Genomic DNA, 19544 nt, shown 5'->3' on the forward strand with positions numbered 1-19544 from the left:
CCCCGGCGCGACACGTCCTGTACCTTCAGAAGGAGACGGCTTTGCAGATACGCAGGGACATGATTGGCCAGTCATGGCTAGCTGACGAGCGTGCAGTGCGGGGATAACAACTTCTCACCCAATGAGAGAACAGCAAACAAAGCAATAATGTTTCTAACTTGTTTTCGAGAGGAGCCCGGTTCGAATTTCAGGCGCGACACCAACTGTCATGACTGAGCATTATCGTCGTCTTCCTCAGTTCCTCTAAGAAAATGCCAAGATAGTTCCTTAAATTACACAACGATCGCTCCTTTCCATATCCACTCTAGTTCATTATCCTCTGCCATCGAATCATTCGACACCACATAATCTGAGTTATTAACAGCGTCGTTAAATAAAGTGCATAAAAATCTTCGTGGCCTGTAGTCCGCAAGCGAATTATACTGACCGAGTAACCGCCGCTTGTCGGTGATGTTAGTGCGAACTTTTAGAGGACAGAGGATATCCCTTGGCCAGCGCAACGGATCTCCACGGCCGTTAATCTCGCTTTTCTAGACCGGAAAATAAAGTACATATAAAATTGTAAAAATTGTGTCCCTAATGGAGGAGAGGGGGATTGGATTATAATCCGTTCCCCCAGTGTGTCGTAATGTTTCACAGACTTGCTTGTCTCAGATAAACGTGTGTGCAAGTTATGCAAAATGTCGCTATATTCAATTACGAAACCTGATTTAGGCAGTAAATCAATACTGGACGAGATTCTAGCTCTTCTAAATTAGCTGTAAGAAAACGGTCACGCCAAGCAACTCTGATGCGAATTGCATAAGAAAATTTACAGCTGAAAGTTTCTGAAAGGTAATAGGAACGCCGTCCTGCCCAAAACATGGCGAATACACGCACACTTTTGACACCAAAGTCTACATGTCACGCCCATGTTCACAACACTTAAAAACACAAGTCCATTTTAACCTCTCGTACATGCCTGCATTCCTTCCAATCATACTAGTGAGCGTAAAGTTGTCAAGCATCCAGACTAATTACGTAATTACTGGAGACGTCTACCATTTTTAGCCAGTTTACATATGCAGACGTGGTGCACATCTGTATGTTTCGCCTGCAAAATGAGACAATTGCTCTAAATACACCAATTTAATTTTAAGGGCTAGCTAACAACGGCATTAAAAGATGAAAATTTCATCTCCAAAAATGACAAATTTAGTCTCCAAAGTTACTAAACAGTTTTAGACGCTGTAAATTTCGTATGGAGAAGTACTCAGGGAGAGCACTAACACGTAAAGACTGACAGTGATTTCCATGGCCTCGGCATAGCACAGAAGAGTATCAGTTTGTCTGCATACATCCGCTTGCAATTTCTGAGAAACACCTACACTAATTACACTTCTGAGAACATCCTGTTGTTTTGATTCTAAACAATCTCATGGCCTTCTACAGTTCCTATACACAAGTGCACCCAGCACTCATCTCGTGTCAAATAGCGTAATAACATGCAGCGATTCTCGTAACGCCATGTTTTCTGGTAGTTCTCCGACGCCTCGGAGGCACCTCCATCTTCAAAGCCGAACAAGAAACTAGCAAGAGGTAGGCAGAAAGCAAAGCACTGAAGGCAGTATGTTCCTCCGAAACGTCGGTGTGAACTTATTCGGACTGTACTGCGTTACTTCCTAGAAGTGACATCTTAATTACTGCTGTGAGAACCTCAAATCCAGTCTCAGCTTTTGCACTGTTCTGGCGTCGAATGAGATGATTAGTGAAAAATGAAATGTTGACTGAAGCGGTCGCGACGTGATGTAACTGTCCTACAGCCTGCCTGGAGGCACGGAGGAAAAGCACCCGAAATCTAAAACCGAAGTCTTCTAAATTCAGGATAGAATGTAGGTTGGTTCCACAGAACTGCACGGAGCAAATGTTCATAGCGGGACACTTCCGGATTTGTATTCAGGAAGTACTCGAGTCGAATCTTAACCCTGACCGAAAAATCCCGAAGTTGTCCTCATTCTCTCCGAGACCGACATGATAGTACCACGAGAAACAGGCCACGGCCATTACAACGTCATGTAAGATTTGAGGCTTTCACGGCGGTGACTATGAAGAAAGCAGTCTTCTGGGATTTGGCACCGTGTATATGTGGTGTTAACCGACGTTTCGGAGGAACGTATCGCCCCCATCTTCAGGGTAGAAGAAAAAGTATAAGAAATCTGCAAGCGACAACACCGTGNTGTGTGTTGACATCTGTCGCTTCTATTTCATCGGCTAGTCACAAATCATTCAATCATTTCCATGATACTGGGTTCACGTCTGCGAGCCTACTCATTCCTGGGCGTTCTGAATCTAGCAGTCGCCTATCACTGATTGGCTTCTCTGTGACATATTCTCCACCCAGTTTACGAGTCTGTTACATAAAGTGACTATAATACAAAAAGAGAAACAGATATGTTTAGAAGGTCTAAGGGGGCACACGGTATCGTAGTTGGTTGAAGCATTTCGCTACAGGCCGAAAGGTAGCGGGTTAGATTCCCGATGAGTTCATTGGATTTATCAATTTACCTAATTCTTCCAGCCGCACTATGGCCCTGCGATCGACTCAGCCTCTAACAGAAATGAGTACCAGGAATCTTCCTGAGTGTAAGGGGGCGGTCGGCGCGTACCACCATCTGTGAGCCGATTGTCTAGAAAATGTGGCAGCCTCGACGTCACACAACCCTATGGGTCTCCAAGGCCTGTTACAGGGATGGCTTCACCTTTTTTTTTACCTTTATTTAGACTATCTGTGTTATAATTACAAGCTGAAAGATAATCTCGATATAAATAGTTAATATGGGTATTACATCTCTATTCGGTTATGTTTGGGAAACTGGGTGCTTCGCCCACAGCAAAAGTGTATTAAAGGACATGGAGAGCGATGTGCTAAGGAAGTTACGTCGAGATACGTAGCAAAAAATGATGAAGATAGTTACATAATAACGAGCTTCATAATCTGTACACTTCGCACAATATAGCCTTACTCATGACATCTAATTCAAGAACGGTGAGAGTGGGAGTAATAAAATGGCCATCAATACAAAAATCTTGTAATAACACTGCGAGAGTTTATGATAATACAGTTCGCCGATAGAGCTCTGAACTTGTTGGTTCGTGATTGTACTAATTTTATCGGTAGGTGGATCTTCCAATATTAGGTAGCTTCACAATTGATAGCAGACCTGATTTTCATGAAAAATGCTTGTTTAGAAGAGCTACTTGAAATCTATTTCTTTTTCATATTAGAATTTATAATTGGATTAGCAAGAGAACAGAAGCCCCAGCTGTCTTGAGTTTGGTCGGAAAATATAAAGGGAAGAGGCCACTTGGATTTTAGACGTAGCTAGGAGGATAATATTGAAATTAATCGTAGAATAATACGGTGCGAAAATGTGAATTCAACTTGCTAACGTTAGAGGCCAATAGCAAGCGCTTGTAAAATAAATTTTGAAACTTACAATTCAATACAAGGAGGGAATATCTTCACAAGTTGAGTAACTGCCAACCACTGCCAGAAGCAAAGAATTCGTTAATATAATTGACTGAACCGTATACTAACACTACCGATGTGTGTGACCGCGCAATCTTTATACGCTACGTCTGCCATTTGATTATGTGGTTTCCATTTTCTACGGAATTCCTACAGTGTTGTTCTGAGCTAATGACTTAACCATTTACTACTCATTAACACTACACAGCATGTTGCATCATTAGAGATGTTATTAATTTGGTGCACTTGCAATGGTCGCGTCAGTTATTTTAGCTCTGCATTTTAACTCCGCCGATAAATTTCACGGAAACATACTGTACGGTGTCATCAAGCAATGAATGGGTAAATAAACATCACAGACTCCGAGCATCGCTGAGTTGCGCTGAAGACGGAAGCCAAACAGTCAAACCGTAGCACCAAGGACGCTGCAATAGAGAACTAGTACATATGCCATCTATCAGCCAGCAGGTGTAATCACCCTATCAACGGCTAGTTTAATCTGGTTCAATCTATTTATCTAAGATAAGCGACCACCCGCTCTAAATCTAGATCTGCCAGGTGTATCTTCTATTCTGATATTCCGATCAAAATTTTATATGCATTTCATGTCTTCTCACGCGTTCAACGTGTAGTGCCCCATCTCATCCAATTAAAGTTAGCCATTACTTTTCCCATAAATTAACTGGTTTATTGCTGTTGAGTTTCTACTCACTACCTTCGCGGAAATGTTAGAATTACAAAACAGTTCTGGAAAGAACTAATCACCTACTTCCTTTTGATACGACACGAACCGCATAGAAAATGAAGAAAAAAAAAGTAGGGGGAACTCAGACACACAGGTGATCTCACAAGCCCCCTAACAAAAATTAGGAGGCAAAGATAGAAGGACAGACAGACAGCAAGTTCATCTCATAAGACTCCTTTCATTATTATTATTTCAAAATTAGGAAAGTTGGCTAAGAGGAACTACTTGGGAGATCTTAGGGTACGTCGATTATAAAGGAAAAAAATAATCTTAACAAAGATATACATGAAGAAAGCAGTCTTCTTGGATTTGGCACCGTGTACATGTGGTGTTAACCGACGTTTCGGAGGAACGTATCGCCTCCATCTTCAGAGTAGAAGGAAAAATATAAGAAATCCGCAAGCTGCTTTTGCCGGTTCTCACGGTCTCTTCGCTTGCGGCTTTTTCATATTTTTCCTTCTACCCTGAAGATGGAGGCGATACGTTCCTGCGAAACGTCGGTTAACACCACATATACACGGTGCCAAATCCCAGAAGACTGCTTTCTTCATAGTCACCGCCGTGAAAGCCTCAAATCTTACAAAGATATACATGTTTCGAAGACGTGCACGAGTAATATTACACAAATCGACTGATCCTTTCAATAATCGGCAGTATTGCAGTTCGTATCCAGACACTCACACGGCTTGCATGTCGGTACCGTCGGCCAGAGAAAATTACAGTGTAGCTATAGTGTGATCTCTAGTGGCTTATGTTCACACGGGGTTTCCACGAAAATTATGTTGGTTCAGATGTATTGGGAGACAGACGCGTTGTTAATCAGTGATTCTGAAGTGCTACATACCTCACAGCTGAATATCACTATGGTCGCCTTCAAAGTACTCCCCTTGGGAAGCTATGCACTGATGCCAGCGCCTAGTCCATCCTTCAAAACAATTTTGGAACTGGTTTTGTGGAACGGCCTTCAGAGCTGCCGTCGTATTACTCCTGGCGTCATTAATGTCATTAATATCATTAAAATACCTTCCTTTCAATGTTTCCTTTAACTCCTGGATCAGAAAAAATCAATTGGGGGGGGGCTAGATCCGGTGATTGGGGAGGCTGTTCCAGCACAGTTATTTGTTTACTAGCTAAAAACTCCCTCCCAGACAGTGCCGTGTGAGCAGGTGCATTGTGGTAATGCAAGAGACATGAGTTTCTGGCGACGGCACACCAAAACACACTCAGACAATAATAGAAGCCACTCAGAAAGAGACTGCTATAGATCAACAACAACACAGCTGTGAAACGCTGATATGCCAACATCATCAAACTATACTGAGGCTTCTGTCTACTGCTGCCACAACAAACACACGGTGGCGAGTTTGGGAACTTTATTGTCATACGTCGTATAAGTCGTTACATACGTCATAATTAACGTTTCCTTGTTACTGATAGGCCACCAATTAGCGACTATAGCTGACGCCAGATTTGTAACGAACGCTTGTGTGCTGGAACGCCTGGATCTAGCTCAGGGGTTATAACATTTACTGCGAACAAAACAGCGCAAAGCCAACCCATTCATTGCTCATTCTTCGGTCTCTGATGCCTATAACGGAGTTCCGTTAACCAATTAAATTACAGTGGTTGCTGTCATATATCATCTGCTGTACTGGAATGTTTCGTACGAAACTCGGAATAAACAGAGATTATTTCCCTAAAAAAAGCATTAATCGGTTGATCTTCGTAATGGAGATAAAGTGTGTTTTCTGTGGAAGAGACGCTGAACCTTTAAACGCTGTACATGAACTTCAGGCTACAAAGGGTTAAGAAACTTCACAGCTGTAATTCTGACAGCATGCAAATACTGTTTGTGTTTACACACAGAGTATCTACGTTAATCACGCATGCCAACAGAATGTGTAAACATAAAAATGTCAGCATCATATCGGAAGTTATCTTCCGTATTTTAATGTAGCGTTACAATGTGAACCGAACTAAACTGCCTAAACACAGGGTCCAATTGTGAAACTTTGTGATGGAGGCGAACCATTGGCCACAAGAACAAGCGGGAATTTACAGACCATGATAAATTTGATTGGTAAGAAGCTAAAACGGTAAAGTTGTCCTTTGGCTTAACTAACTAAGCTCTACACCATGAAGGCGTAAGGGGAAGTTGATGTATAGATCCACATTTTCTTGACCTCGGCACTAGCTAGAGGTGAGTGGTTAGCTTCACGTCCCTGCCGCTTTATCCCCGTGGAAAGAGCCCCCGGTACCCATTGGATATGAGGCTGGTTGGGCCCCAGGGCCGGTCTGGACATTGTAAAGAAAATTCTTGACCCTGCCGGGACTCGAACTCCGACCCCTCGCTCGTCTAGCCCGTAGTCAGTCGCTAGGGTAGTTAAATCATGACCGCATGACAGTCTATCAGCAAGTTAGTCACTTCGTGAGCTGGTTCGTTTGTTACTTACAGATTGTCGATTAGTAAATTAGTCATTTAGTGAGTTACTAAGTCAGGAAGTCAGTTATGAAGTAAGCCACTCAATTAATCATCCAATTAACTAGTAAACACGCATAAGTTAATCAGGCAGATAATTAGTCTACGAAAAACTTACACGTGTCACTTTGCTAAACCATCTACTGTAATTACTTTATTATGGAGCCAGTCGTCGATTACAACATGAGTCCGCCATTTTGTGAATTAGCCACAATTATCTGTATTTCATTATACTACGCTGTCAGCATCTAGGCTACATAGCGTAGACTCGTAAAATTACTTTTGAATGATGAACTGGAAGAAAACGGCCGGAGCTTCATAAAAGTTTTCCTGATTTTCTCTTCCTTTCATTTATACCCTTAAATTAAAAGTAAAGCTATCCCTGTAACAGACCATGAAGGCCCATAGGGTTGTGAGACGTCGAGGCTCCCACACTATCTAGACAATCGGCACAAAGATGGCGGTAACGTCAGCCTCACGCGCCGGCCGCGCTTTACTCCCCAGGAAAATTATTTATTTAATTCCTGGTACTCATTTCTGTTAGAGGCTGAGTGAACCCCAGGGCCATAGTGCGACCGGAAGGATTAGGTCAATTGAAAAAAATCCAATGACCTCATCGGGATTCGAACCCGCGACCCTTATTAACCTTAAACATACTTTTTTTTTTCCTTGACACTACAGCCCCAGTGGGCCTAGGCCTACCTCCATGAACTTCTCCGTTCACTTCGGTTTTTCTTGATCTTACACATTCGGTAGGACTTCTTGGGCGGGTGATCAGCTCGTCGCAAGGCCTCTACCTGTACACAAACACAGAAAAACGCACACACACAAACTAAACATCCATGCCCTGAGTGGGATTCGAACCCACGATCCCGGTTTCCAAGCGAGCGAAGACAGTACATGCCTTAGACCGCTCGGCTACCGTGACCGGCAGTGTAACGTAACCACCATATATTAATTTATCCTAGACGTCATAAGAGTGTATAAAGGTTTGTAGTACGGAAAGGGCGAAATTAAATTTTATAGATTATCCAAAGATGACTAGTTAGTGAGTTAGTTGTTTCGCTTAGTCTTCGACCTTGAAGATGGAGGCGATATGTTCCTCCGAAATGTCGGACAGTCTCCGAACTACAGCGCGTTACAACCCAGCACAGTCAGTGCCGTGAGAGCGTGTGCGTGCGTGCGTGTGTGTGTGTGTGTGTGTGGGGGGAACTGCACTTCGAAAGAAAGATGGCGACTCTGAATCACTGTTTTAGCTGCAGCGTGATGCCGCATCCAGGCGAGTTCTCTCGGCTTCTCTCTCGGCCTCTACACAAGTCCCGGCCCAGCACCTCCATCCATGACCTTTAACACCATTCTTCCTTACTTTCCACGCACCCATGCCTCCCAACACAAAGATAAGTGACGTCACCTTCGTAAGCGGAAATGTAAATACTGTGACGAGAGAAAATAATGCATAATTAGCTAACGAAAGCGGAAAATCAGAATACTATCGTCTAGGATATGATGCCGTGTAGTCTGGTATAATCACCCCAACGTTTTTAGGAACATACTGTCTCCATTTTCATGGTTGATGAATTAGTCAAGTAAATAACCAGGACAAAGCAAACAGCAAATAGAGCGCAGCTACGTAAGCAATACGTTCCTTCGAAACGTCGGGAAACTTCTCCCAGGCAACACGGCGTCACAATCCAGAAGTAGCACTCTTCATTCTCAGCGCCGTGAGAGTCTCAAACCCAGCAAAACGGTACATGCTACTCCATGGAGCTGTGTCCTTCCCGCCAACTGTGCAGCTATTCAAGGGCCCTCCACTGGACCCTGTTCTGAGCCAGATCAATCCAGTCCATACCACCCCATCCTATTTCTCAAGAACCATTTTTAGATTGTCCGCACACCCATGCCTTGGTCTTCTTAATGATCCTTTTCCTTCTGGTTTTCCCACCAATGTACTATATGCATTCATCTTCTCCTTATTCGTGCTACATGTCCTGCCCATCTCATCCTCTTTGACTTGATCTTTCTAATTATACTCGAGAAGAGTACAAGCTATGAAGCTCCTCATTATGCAGTTTTCTCCAATCTCCCGTCACTTCATCACTCTTACGTCCAAATATTCTCCTCAGCACCCTGTTCTCAAACACCCGCAGTCTGTGTTCTTCCCTTAATGTTAGAGACCAAGTTTCACACCCATACAGAACCACAGGCAAAATTATAGTTTTCTATATTCTAATTTATATGTTTTTGGGCAGCAGACAAGAAGACAAAAGGTTCTTGGCTGAATGGTAGCAAGCATTACCCGAGTTCAATCTCCTCTTAATTTCCTCCTGAATCAGGTTTCGATCTGTTATCGTTGTTCCCTAATATCTGAACTGTGCCACATTTTCAAACCATCTGTTTCCTATCTTTATGTCATGATTTTGCCCTGCATTTTGGTGACGAGGCAGACACATATACTTAGTTTTCTGTGTGTTTACTTCTAGATAAACCTTCTTACTAGCGTCGATTAAAGTTGTTGTGTTTTTCTTTATGGTATCTACATTATCACCCAGTAGATTCACATCATCAGCGCAGCCCAACAGCTGATGTGTCCCATTTAAATTCCGTCCCACCTGGTTTCCCTGGACCTTCCTAATGACATATTCTAAAGCAAAGTTGAAGAGCAGTGGCAATAAAGCATCTCCTTGTTTCAGACAATTCTGGATAGGAAAATTATCAGACCAATATTTACCAATATGGACTTTACCATACGTTTGGTTTAAACACATTTTAATCAGCCTAACTAGTTTCAGTGGTATCCCAAAATCTTATCAGAATATTATACAATAGTTCCCTCCTAATTGAATCACAGGGTTTCTTGAAGTCTATGAGTAGCTGATGTACTGTCCCACTGTACTCCCATTTTTTCTCCAGTATCTGATGAATGCAAAAGATCTAATCCATAGTTGATCTGTTATGTCGAAATCTACACTGATGATCCCCAATAATTTGTACTTCCAAACAGACAACGATCGTCTCCATACACACAGGTTCATCCATGATTTCTTCCCACCTCATTCGACAATGCGCAGCTGAAACAACTGCATGAAACGGTTAAGTAATCTGTTAATTCGCAGATGTAATAGGGTACCCGTCGGAATACGAGCACTGGATTTCTGCACGATAAGTCGTATTTTCTCCTATAATGTTTTGAGACTTATGTGGATGGCAGCTTTATGCTGGAAGATACTAGCAAATGCTTCGAATCTTGAGGAAGATAGCGCGTGCGGCACTGATCATGCAGTGACGACATGCTCTCCGGACCGGTTCAAACACATACCGCAGAAGAAAAGCTTGCGTGCAAAGGAAGAAATGGCACGGTTGGCAGGGAACGTGAGGAACTGGACGGCCTTGACTAGAGCAGCAACTGACCCATATCCACGGATTCACCATGCGAGATTTTGCACGTATCTGCATAGTAAGAAATGTGTCACGTACCACATCATTCCTTTCCTATTTTTCGGAAAAAAATATTGGTCCAGTGATTGAGGCTAGCTCTTTCTAACGGACCCAACTGAATAGGTGTTTTCCTTCACCTGAGGACGGAAACAGACCCAGTTTCCGAAACGTCGTGTTTTTATTTTGTTATCTTAAAAGCCAGGACGATGGATAAAGTCCAAAAACCCAACATATCAAAGAAATTTTATGTCTATTTTCTTGATTTACTTTGCGTATTTATATACAATATGTACTATATTTCTTTCATGAAGTTCGTGGATGTATATACGACTATATGGTGGCTCTCTTCACCAGTGAGACAAATATTCTGCTCTTCAGCCGTTCCTCCACAAGTGAAATTGCATCCACCCACGCGGCCATAATTGCTCTGTACCAACTGGTGCGCCGTCACGTAACAAATAAAACATATGAAGCACTGTCCCAAATATAAACTGTGCATATGGCATGTATACAGTTTTACTGTAACACTCTTCATTAATTGTAAGGCATATGAATATGTTAGGTGATCAAGTTTATAATTCGCGCCATTTTAGCTTCCAAGTCTTTCCATCTGCAGCGCTACGATCATAGTGGTAAAAATGAAGCTTCGACTGTAAAAAGCTAAATACGTGCTGTGGTTTCACGAGTCTATGTCCGTGGTTAAAGTGCCAAGAAGCTTTAATACGGTGTTTGGAAAGGTAAAATGTAAAACTATCCCTGTACCGGGCCGTGGAGGTCCATGGGGCTCTCAGACGTCAAGGCTCCCAAATTTTACATACAATTGGATCACAGATGGCGGTGAGGTTGTCAGACTTTACCCCCAGAAATATTCATGACACTCATTTCTGTTAGAGGCTGAGTCGACCCCAGAAGCCATAGCGCGGCTGGAAGGGTTAGGTAAATTGTTAAATCCAATGATCTCATCGGGAATCGAACCTGCGACCTTCCGGCTTGTAGCATAGCGCCTCAAAGAACTACGCTACCGCTTCCACATCACCACCCTCTCAGGTTAACAACGTATGAACTGAAATTGAAACATATTATACCGGCTGGCCCACCACGTTGCCTTCACTTAACATCTATAAAATGTAGGTCACAGAAACTTGATCATATAACCTACTGAGGTACCGGTACATTTAGTTTTCACTCCTGTGCCTTTTAGTTCGCGAGCAATGTTACAGTAGAATGGTGTGCATTTTAGTATATGTATATCATGTGTTAAAATGTGTATAAAGATGTAATTTGCTTTTAAAATTTACACTTTGACGCGGTGAAAAAAATTGAAACGGGCGCGGAAGAATATTAACCGAGAATTTGAAAGATATTTCCACTTGTTTGTTTTGATTGTTCACTCTTCACAACGAGCAAACGAGTGAATATTTTTAGTTCTGTATCCCTATCCCTCTATGTACAAGTAATAGAAATGTAACATTCTCCCGCGTCCGTTGCAATGAGTTTGTGGTACCACCGATAGTGGCATCACATGACGGGTTGCCTTGCCTCAGGCACGCGCGTTATTAAGACATGTGTTTGGATTTCCATTACCGATGTGTAGTACAGTGAGGTTCTTGCAAGAGCTCATGTCAAGTCCGGCCAAACTATAGAACATTCTCTTCACGGACGTGCTGTCTAAAGCCACACTGTACACCTATATGCTGCATGAAGGTTATGTGAAAGTTGGGTTACGAAAACATGGATCATTTTAATTCCAAGCTACGGGGCAAGAAGACGTTATTTGTTAATACATGTCTACATCTTTACGAATAGTTCGTTAACTATTATTATGATCATTGCATGCGGTTATGTTAAATTCATGTAGAAGGTAAATTAATAGAGTAACTCTGTATTTTTGTGATATTTCAATACCCCGAAGCAATCAGACTTGCTCAGTTCAATACACGCATGACACTACCAGTTAATTGTATGTTGCGATAAGACATCCAAGTCAGTCACCTTATGTTCTTATAAAAACACAACAGAATATTCTCCGCGATGTCAACATGTTCATTAGCCTCGGTCAGGTTCACTGTTCTGGACAATATCACATCCGAACGTGCTTTTATCTTTACGTCTTTATTCGTTCAAAAAGCAAATGTAGACTTACGGATCCAAAAACCGTTAATTATTTTTAATATTATTCAATTGTGAAACTGTTAGCTGGTTAGCTCAGTTGGTTAACCAGACTCTCTCTTTTACTGAATCCAGTGATTCATTACTATACTCATAACAGTCTTCCACTGGTCTCGGTCCTGTGCCAGATGAATCCCCTCCGAATCCTCAAAATGCATTTCTTCAGATTTCGTTTTAATATCATCCTCCCATCTACGCTTAGTGTCAGATATTACAACTAGATTTATAGAAATAGGTTTCGAATAAGTTAACTGGATTGAAGTGACTCAGAAACTGGCCTGAGTATTGCAGCTTCTGGTTCCATCGCATGAGGGTTATTTAAGAAGTAGACAAGGAATATACCAGTCAAGAAGGCCGTCGTGTGGTGTAAGGCACATACCAACCAAAAGCTGGGATCGCGGATTCTAATCCCATCAGGCACCCCGTTCTTCTGTGCTATGAACAAGAAGCGGCAAGTCAGGCCGATACGTAATAAAACCAATTTAGCCCAGAACCCACACGCGGAGAAATGCATACATTTTGGCCCGAAAACCTGAAGAGATCATTTAGGAGACAGACCCTGGAGTTCATGTGGGGAAAATGTTAATATGGATCTTAAATAATATGTTCAACTTGCGGGGGAACTCTGCACAGCGGGAACCATAGTAACTTACACTCTTCACCAAACGTTACTTGGGTTACCAAATCGAAGTGGTTGAGATGGACGGGGAATGTAGTGCGGATGGCAGTGATAAGACAGGCTTACAAACTGACAGTCTTAAAACTAGATGGGAAGACACCACTTCCAAACATTGAAGTAAATAGACAATATTAAAATGGATCTTAATGAACGAGGGTGTGAATATATGAACCGAAATCAAGTGATTCAAGACAAGGCCTAGAAGCATGCTTTTATGAATATGGTAATGTACTTCCCGCTCCCATAAAGGCGCAGAATTTCTTAACTCGTTAAGTGTCGTTAGCCTCTCAACAAGGTCTCTGTTCCATGGAGTTATTCTCAAAAAGACCCGTAAAATATGTAATTAGGAGCACAACAACGGAATCGGCGGCACCTGCAGTTAAGGTGAAAAAGACGAAGAAACGGGGACATGGGGCATAAAATATGACATACCAATGCTTAATTTACCTGGTAATTTTGTTGACTCCACACAGAAAGAAAAGCGGACAGAGTAATTAATATAAATGAAATACAAGGTATGATCTTACCCTTCTGTGAACGCCAGAGTTACAGTGTTTATGCTGTCACACAGGCCAGAGACTTATTTAGGTGTCTGGGCGGTGCAAAGTCATAGCACATTCTAACGCAACAATATTTTAGAAAAGGTAATGATATTTCCATAGAAATCACAAATGGTTTCTCTTCATCAACACTGTATTGACAATCACATTTGATAAGAGTTCACACTTACGTCCTGAGAAAATGTCACGGTTTTTGCTATCACCAGTTCACAATCACAAACTAGAGAAATCAACTGTAAGTAGGAACCCATTTGCACTTGTTAGCAGCAGAGAAATTGGTTTCGGAGTTTTGGAGGACGGTGAGAGCCTTTGGGTTGTCATAGCCCCTCAAGAGCTACACGTCCGGGCTACTACAACTTCAACCTACTGACTTTTTGTGTCCAAGATACGGATTGGAGGACTATCACGTGCATGAAAGCAAGCCCGCAGGTCAGTCGAGTCATCTGAAATAGGTGGGGGGAGGGAGAAAGGGGGGCAAGGAAGGGGTGTAGTGAAATATGCAGAGGTTCATACTCGATCATAGATTTATTGGGACGAAGTCCCAGCTATTAATATTCTTATATAAACATGGGGGAATGGACAACATATGGAGGGAGCAAAGTTCATGTCCCATGTAAAGCACACATAATATGATGGTTTGTCAGCAGATGATGAAATTAACAACTGAGTCGAAGCACTAATACAAAAACTTTCCAGTTAGATTCGCTTTGATTTGCAAAACACAAATTAGTCTGAAGAATAGCTTATTTACTATTTGCATTAGAGTAGTTTACTTCTCTGCGCCCTATTTGACCCCAAACAAGGCGATGACTTCATACCATCAACTAAATCATGCCAAAATTCTGAACTCTACTCGCGGAGTATACGTATTTCTGGGATTGGTATGCTTAGCAGAATAAATAACAGTACTTTCCTAAACATTATTAACTAACTGGTCTTTGTAATGGAAGCGCCGTGCGTTTTCTGTGAAACATAAATTGGATTTTCAAATATTATNTGTGAAACATAAATTCGAATGAAATTCAGGCTTAAAGCATTACTTGCGAAGGTTAATATATGTATCTATGTGTGTCTTTGCTTATGAGAAATTATAATTTTATCTGTTGTTTCGTATGGCTGAGAAACCTCGTGTCTCGCTGTAAGGGCAAAGTGCTGGGAAATCGTCCAAACTCAGGAGAGATCAAACAGGGAAGGGCTGGAGAATGTTACATACTGATGGGCTTCATAATATGCACTTTCACTTCATATTATTAGAATGATTAAATCAAGATGGACGCGATTGGCAAACATGCAGCATAAGAACAAGAGAAATGCGTACAAAATTTTGGCCAGAAAAATTAAGGGGAAGGGCCTTGTTCTGACAAACAGATCTTTGTTGGAAGGATAAACATGAAACGACTTTTCAAGAAAGAGTTTAGGAGACTAAACTGACTTGCCTCAGGACACGGTCGCGTGATGGAATTCTGTGAACACAGTGATAGGGGGTTCGGTCCCAGAAAAGGGTATATTCTTTGACTAACTCTTTCTTTATTTGCTAGTGGGGTGGGACTAAGTCCCTTGTACGGCGGCCACTTCTGGTCTATTGTACCAGCCCCAGATGATAGGTGAGGGCGATTGTGGAGCAATGGGTGGAATAAAGATTGGCAGGAGAAACCGAAGTACTCGGAGAAAACCTGCCCCAGCACTACTTTGTCCACCACAAATCCCACATGATCAGACCCGGGATCGAACCCGGGCCGCCGCGATGGGAAGCCAGCGACTAACCGCTTGAGCTATGGCGCGGCCTTTGTCTAACTTAATGATTATACACTTCTCCAGTACGATTGTGAGAATGTAGTTGGTCAATTAATTTATTAGTTAAATAATTCCAATATTAATTATTGGACCTGAACCAAGTTTCTATCAATATCTTTCTAATGTAACCTTCCCACCCCCCAAAGCAGGTGTTTCTCTTGCGGAAGAACAGATGGGCTTGAAAAATATCTTGGCCCACAGCAAAATATAGTGTCAAATTTCGATGATACTTCTAAATGATTTCCGTCAATGCTTTAGGTTTCAGCATACATGAAAAGTTACCCCACTGGCAGATACATTAACCCGGTTTCCATCTGAAGAGAAGATATGATCTAAGATTGGGTCTATGTATAATGCTGCAAGCACGAGCAGTTGCGGCCCTTTGGGGTGGCATTAAACGTTGCTTTTGATTTGCGCAAATGCAGTGAATCAGACGCGTGTAACCGGATGGCTGCGTGAGCAGTCACATGAAAATCTCTCTAAAGGCTCATATATGTTCGTATCGGTTCATTTGTGCCCTTAAAAATTGGTCCATATCAGTGTCCACATGGTCTATGGTGGCTACTGGACTTCAGCCGCTGGAACACCGGAATCGTTGGTTCAGATCCCATTTGGGACAAGGATGTATGTCTGTGACTTTTCTGTGTTGTACTTTCCTGCGTAGGTACACGTACAGGCCTTGGGGTGGACAGATCGTCTATCCAGGGAGTCCTACTGATTGTCTCTAAAATTCATAATTCCGCAAGCTGCTTTTGAGTGAGAGCGGGCCATAGGGCCACCATGAAGAAGAAGAAGAAGAAGAATTACTCTATGGAGTTGTCATATTTATGAATGAGACCAAAAGCTGTCGGTAATCAAAGGTAGTAGAGGGAACTTATGCTTCAGTCGGTATTGCAATCTCTACTCGTCGAAAAGAGTATTTCTAGGTAGCTGCACCACTGACTCTCGGAATGTCTTTCTAAAGCTTTACAATGTCCTTAGCTTGCATATTCAGCGACACAGCAATTTCAAAATGCCTGTTGAGGTCTGTAACATATATGGGTGCATCAACGGAGAGGTTATCTGTGGAGACTGCAGCTACAGCTCGGAAATGTCAGATTTTTCCGTTGAGCTTTGAACGGATAGGAAGGATTCTAGAGAAATGACGTGTTTCAAATTTACATCAGCCTCTATCACAGGAGTAAGGTATGTTAAACGTAATCATGATAGCCTCTGTGGTCTAGTGGTCAGAGTTCCTGGCTACAGATCCAGAGGTCAGTGTTCGATTCCCGGCGCTACCAGATTTTCTGAGAAGTAGTGGGTCTGGAACGGGGTCCACTCAGCCTCGTGAGGATAATTGAGGAGCCATTTCAAGGAAATAGCAGCTCTTGTCTAGAAAACCGAGATTAACGGCAGCGGGGATCCGTTGCGCTGACCACACGACACCCTCTATCCGCAAAAATTGACACTAACTTCGCCGACAAGCGACTGTCGCTCGGTCGGTATAGTTCGCTTGCGGACTACAGCCACGGAGTTTGTTTCTTGTTTGTTTAAACGTAATCATAATAATATCTGTATAATGGGAGAGTCGTAAACCAAATTAAGCAAAATCTGTCAAAGAATTCAAAGGTATAGGCTTAGTTAAGCTCTTTTAAGGTATTTTTTTCTCTTTAGCACTACAGCCCCAGTGGGCCTACGCCCACCTCCATGAACTTCTCCGTTCACTTCGGTTTTTCTAGATCTTACACGTTCGGTAGGACTCCTTGGGCAGGTGATCAGCTCGTCGCAAGGCCTCTACCTGTACACAAACACAGAAAAACGCACACACACAAACTAAACATCTATGCCCTGAGTGGGATTCATGCCCACGATCCCGGTTTCCAGGCGAGCGGAGACAGTGCATGCCTTAGACCGCTCGGCTACCGTGACCGGCCATGTATGTACGTATATAGTATGCATTAACTTGCGGACCTAGAATAATATAGCACACCTTAGATAAGCATTTTAGTAGCGATTACGCATGAAAATGTAAACAAACTTTGAAATATACACATAACGTAACAAGTCCCTAGCGCATGTGTTCAGCATTACTTAATTACCTTAAAAATTGCATGACTTATGGAGAGAGTGTGTTGGATGCAAAATACATATTTTGTTTATCTCTAAAAATTCTTCCAGAAACATTTTCCTTTCTATAACTATCTGGCAAGCGACTTTCAAGATGCACACAAAAAAAGCACGATCTTCATGCAAATTGCACGTTATTTTTCACGGTTTCAACCAGAAATGTAGAGAGGTAAAGAAGGTAAAGGAATCCCTATAACAGGTCGTGGAGGCCCATAGGGATGTGAAACATCGAGGCTCCCACATTTTTCTAGATAATCGGCTCACAGATGGTGGTGAGTTTGTCGACCTAATGCACCGGCCGCCTATTACCGCCAGGAAAATTCCTGGTACTCATTTCTGTTAGAGGCTGAGTCGATCCAGGGCCATAATGCGGCTGGAAGGATCAGGTCAATTAAAAAATGCAACGACCTCATCGGGAATCGAACCCGCGACCTTCCGGCTTGTAGCATAGCGCCTCAACCAACTAAACTACCGTGTGCCCCAACAAGAACTCTAGTAAAATTCCAGAATTTCAAATGTCATAAAAATATGCTAGATATTCTCGGGTGAGTAGACGGACGCACTTCCACATATTAAAATTACTAGTTTCCGAAATTTGATCTATTTCCGTCAACCTTTGGTTTGAGAGCAGTTCTGCAGAAGGAGCCGGCACAGCAGGTTTCCTTTCGTATCCTGTTCACAACCAATTTCCGGATGAAGGGGCTGTAATAAACTGGAAAGACAAACCAAAGAACAGTTTCAAGCAAGAAAAATTCATAAAGCAGAAATAAAATTTTTGATACTTTTGAAGGAGATGGCTGGAAAATAAATGCAAATTAAGATGTAGAACCTATTAAAGGAAAGAAATATTTATCCCGTAAATGAAATAATAAAAAAAATATAAAGAAAAATTGGCAAACCCACCTAAACTGATCATGATATAAATGAAATATTTAGACTAAAAATGTCGTTTTTGAGTAAGTGCGGTACGTAACAAAAATAAAATAAAAATAATAAGCATAACCTGAAGAAAAGAGACAATCTGATAGACATAGGCATTATAATTGTTCTTACAGAAACAGAATGAGATCGCATGGACGCAATTTGTCTGGCTCAGGACAAAGACCAGTGGAGGGCCCTTGTGAACACGGCAATGAGCCTTCTTATTCTATAAAATGCTGTGAATTTCTTGTCTCGCTAAGCAATTAATAGCTTCTGAATGTGATCTTTGTTCCATTCAGTCAGCTAACTTTGTAGCCACAATCTAAGGAAGAAACACGAGCGCAGGCCAATGCGGTGACAAGATGGGACGGAGCAAGAATGTTAAAGCCCATTTTTTCAACAAACGAGTTACGTCATGCCTTGTGTAGGCAGCCTTAAGGAAGAAAAGTCCTTGTAGGCATGTCTGACTTTCCCACTAGTATATGATTACCGGAAATGGGTTGAAAATAGTATTTAGTGATTTTTCTAATGAAGACGTAACCGTCTACTCTAACTAACAATGGCGTCCCTTTATCATCACAGTAGATAAAGTGGCCTATAACACATTTTGTGAACTACTGTTCAACGTGTAGACAGACAAGTGAATTCAGAAAGCCACGACACGCCGATTGCGAAATACTACTTTGTAAAGGCAAGGCCACATTACTCGTGCTCGTGCTCGTGCTCGCCAGGCTTGTGCTCGTCGGGAGACTCGTCTGGCTTTTACTTGTGCCCGTAAATCTTCGTCCACACTACTTCAGTTGCTCGCGTGAAGATCCGTATATTTACTCGTAGTGTGTATAGACTGTAGTCGTATTTTAATTTATTGGCTATAGTTTTTTAAATTAAAAATTTTAAATTTGCTTGTCTAGTGACTTGTCATATCGTCATATCGTCCACTCGCGAGCATAGCGAGTCACACGAGCACGAGTAATGTGGACGCGCCTTAAAAATGCCGTGTTCCCTTGCCGGTTTTGTTGTGCTGGAACGAGATACACATAACGCAAAGCGTCAGTGGCCTTCAGAAGTTTTCCCGATAACCGTGTAACTGGCAACGCCGACGTCAGTTTCATGACAAGATTCTTGAACTGGGTTCTGTTATCGTCAGT

At 42.2% G+C, this 19544-nt stretch overlaps 1 protein-coding gene across 5 annotated transcripts in view; it reads right to left on the bottom strand.

Moving 5' to 3' along the window:
• Positions 1–19544, bottom strand: part of LOC111863693 (torso-like protein) — a 125900-nt gene that overhangs the window by 80174 nt on the left and 26182 nt on the right. For 2 of the 5 annotated variants that reach the window (XM_023850231.2, XM_023850230.2), the window contains exon 1: positions 13746–13961. The exons of 1 other annotated variant lie outside the window; for it this stretch is intronic. In XM_023850231.2, coding sequence (XP_023705999.1) covers positions 13746–13826 — 81 coding nt within the window. In that variant the 5' untranslated portion in view covers positions 13827–13961. Of the gene's footprint in view, positions 1–13542; positions 13962–19544 lie in introns of those variants that run through there. 2 more of the 5 variants (XM_023850233.2, XM_023850232.2) reach the window with 1 other exon arrangement.

Source organism: Cryptotermes secundus, unplaced genomic scaffold (assembly GCF_002891405.2).
Source record: "Cryptotermes secundus unplaced genomic scaffold, Csec_1.0 scaffold369, whole genome shotgun sequence".
Taxonomy (NCBI): domain Eukaryota; kingdom Metazoa; phylum Arthropoda; class Insecta; order Blattodea; family Kalotermitidae; genus Cryptotermes; species Cryptotermes secundus.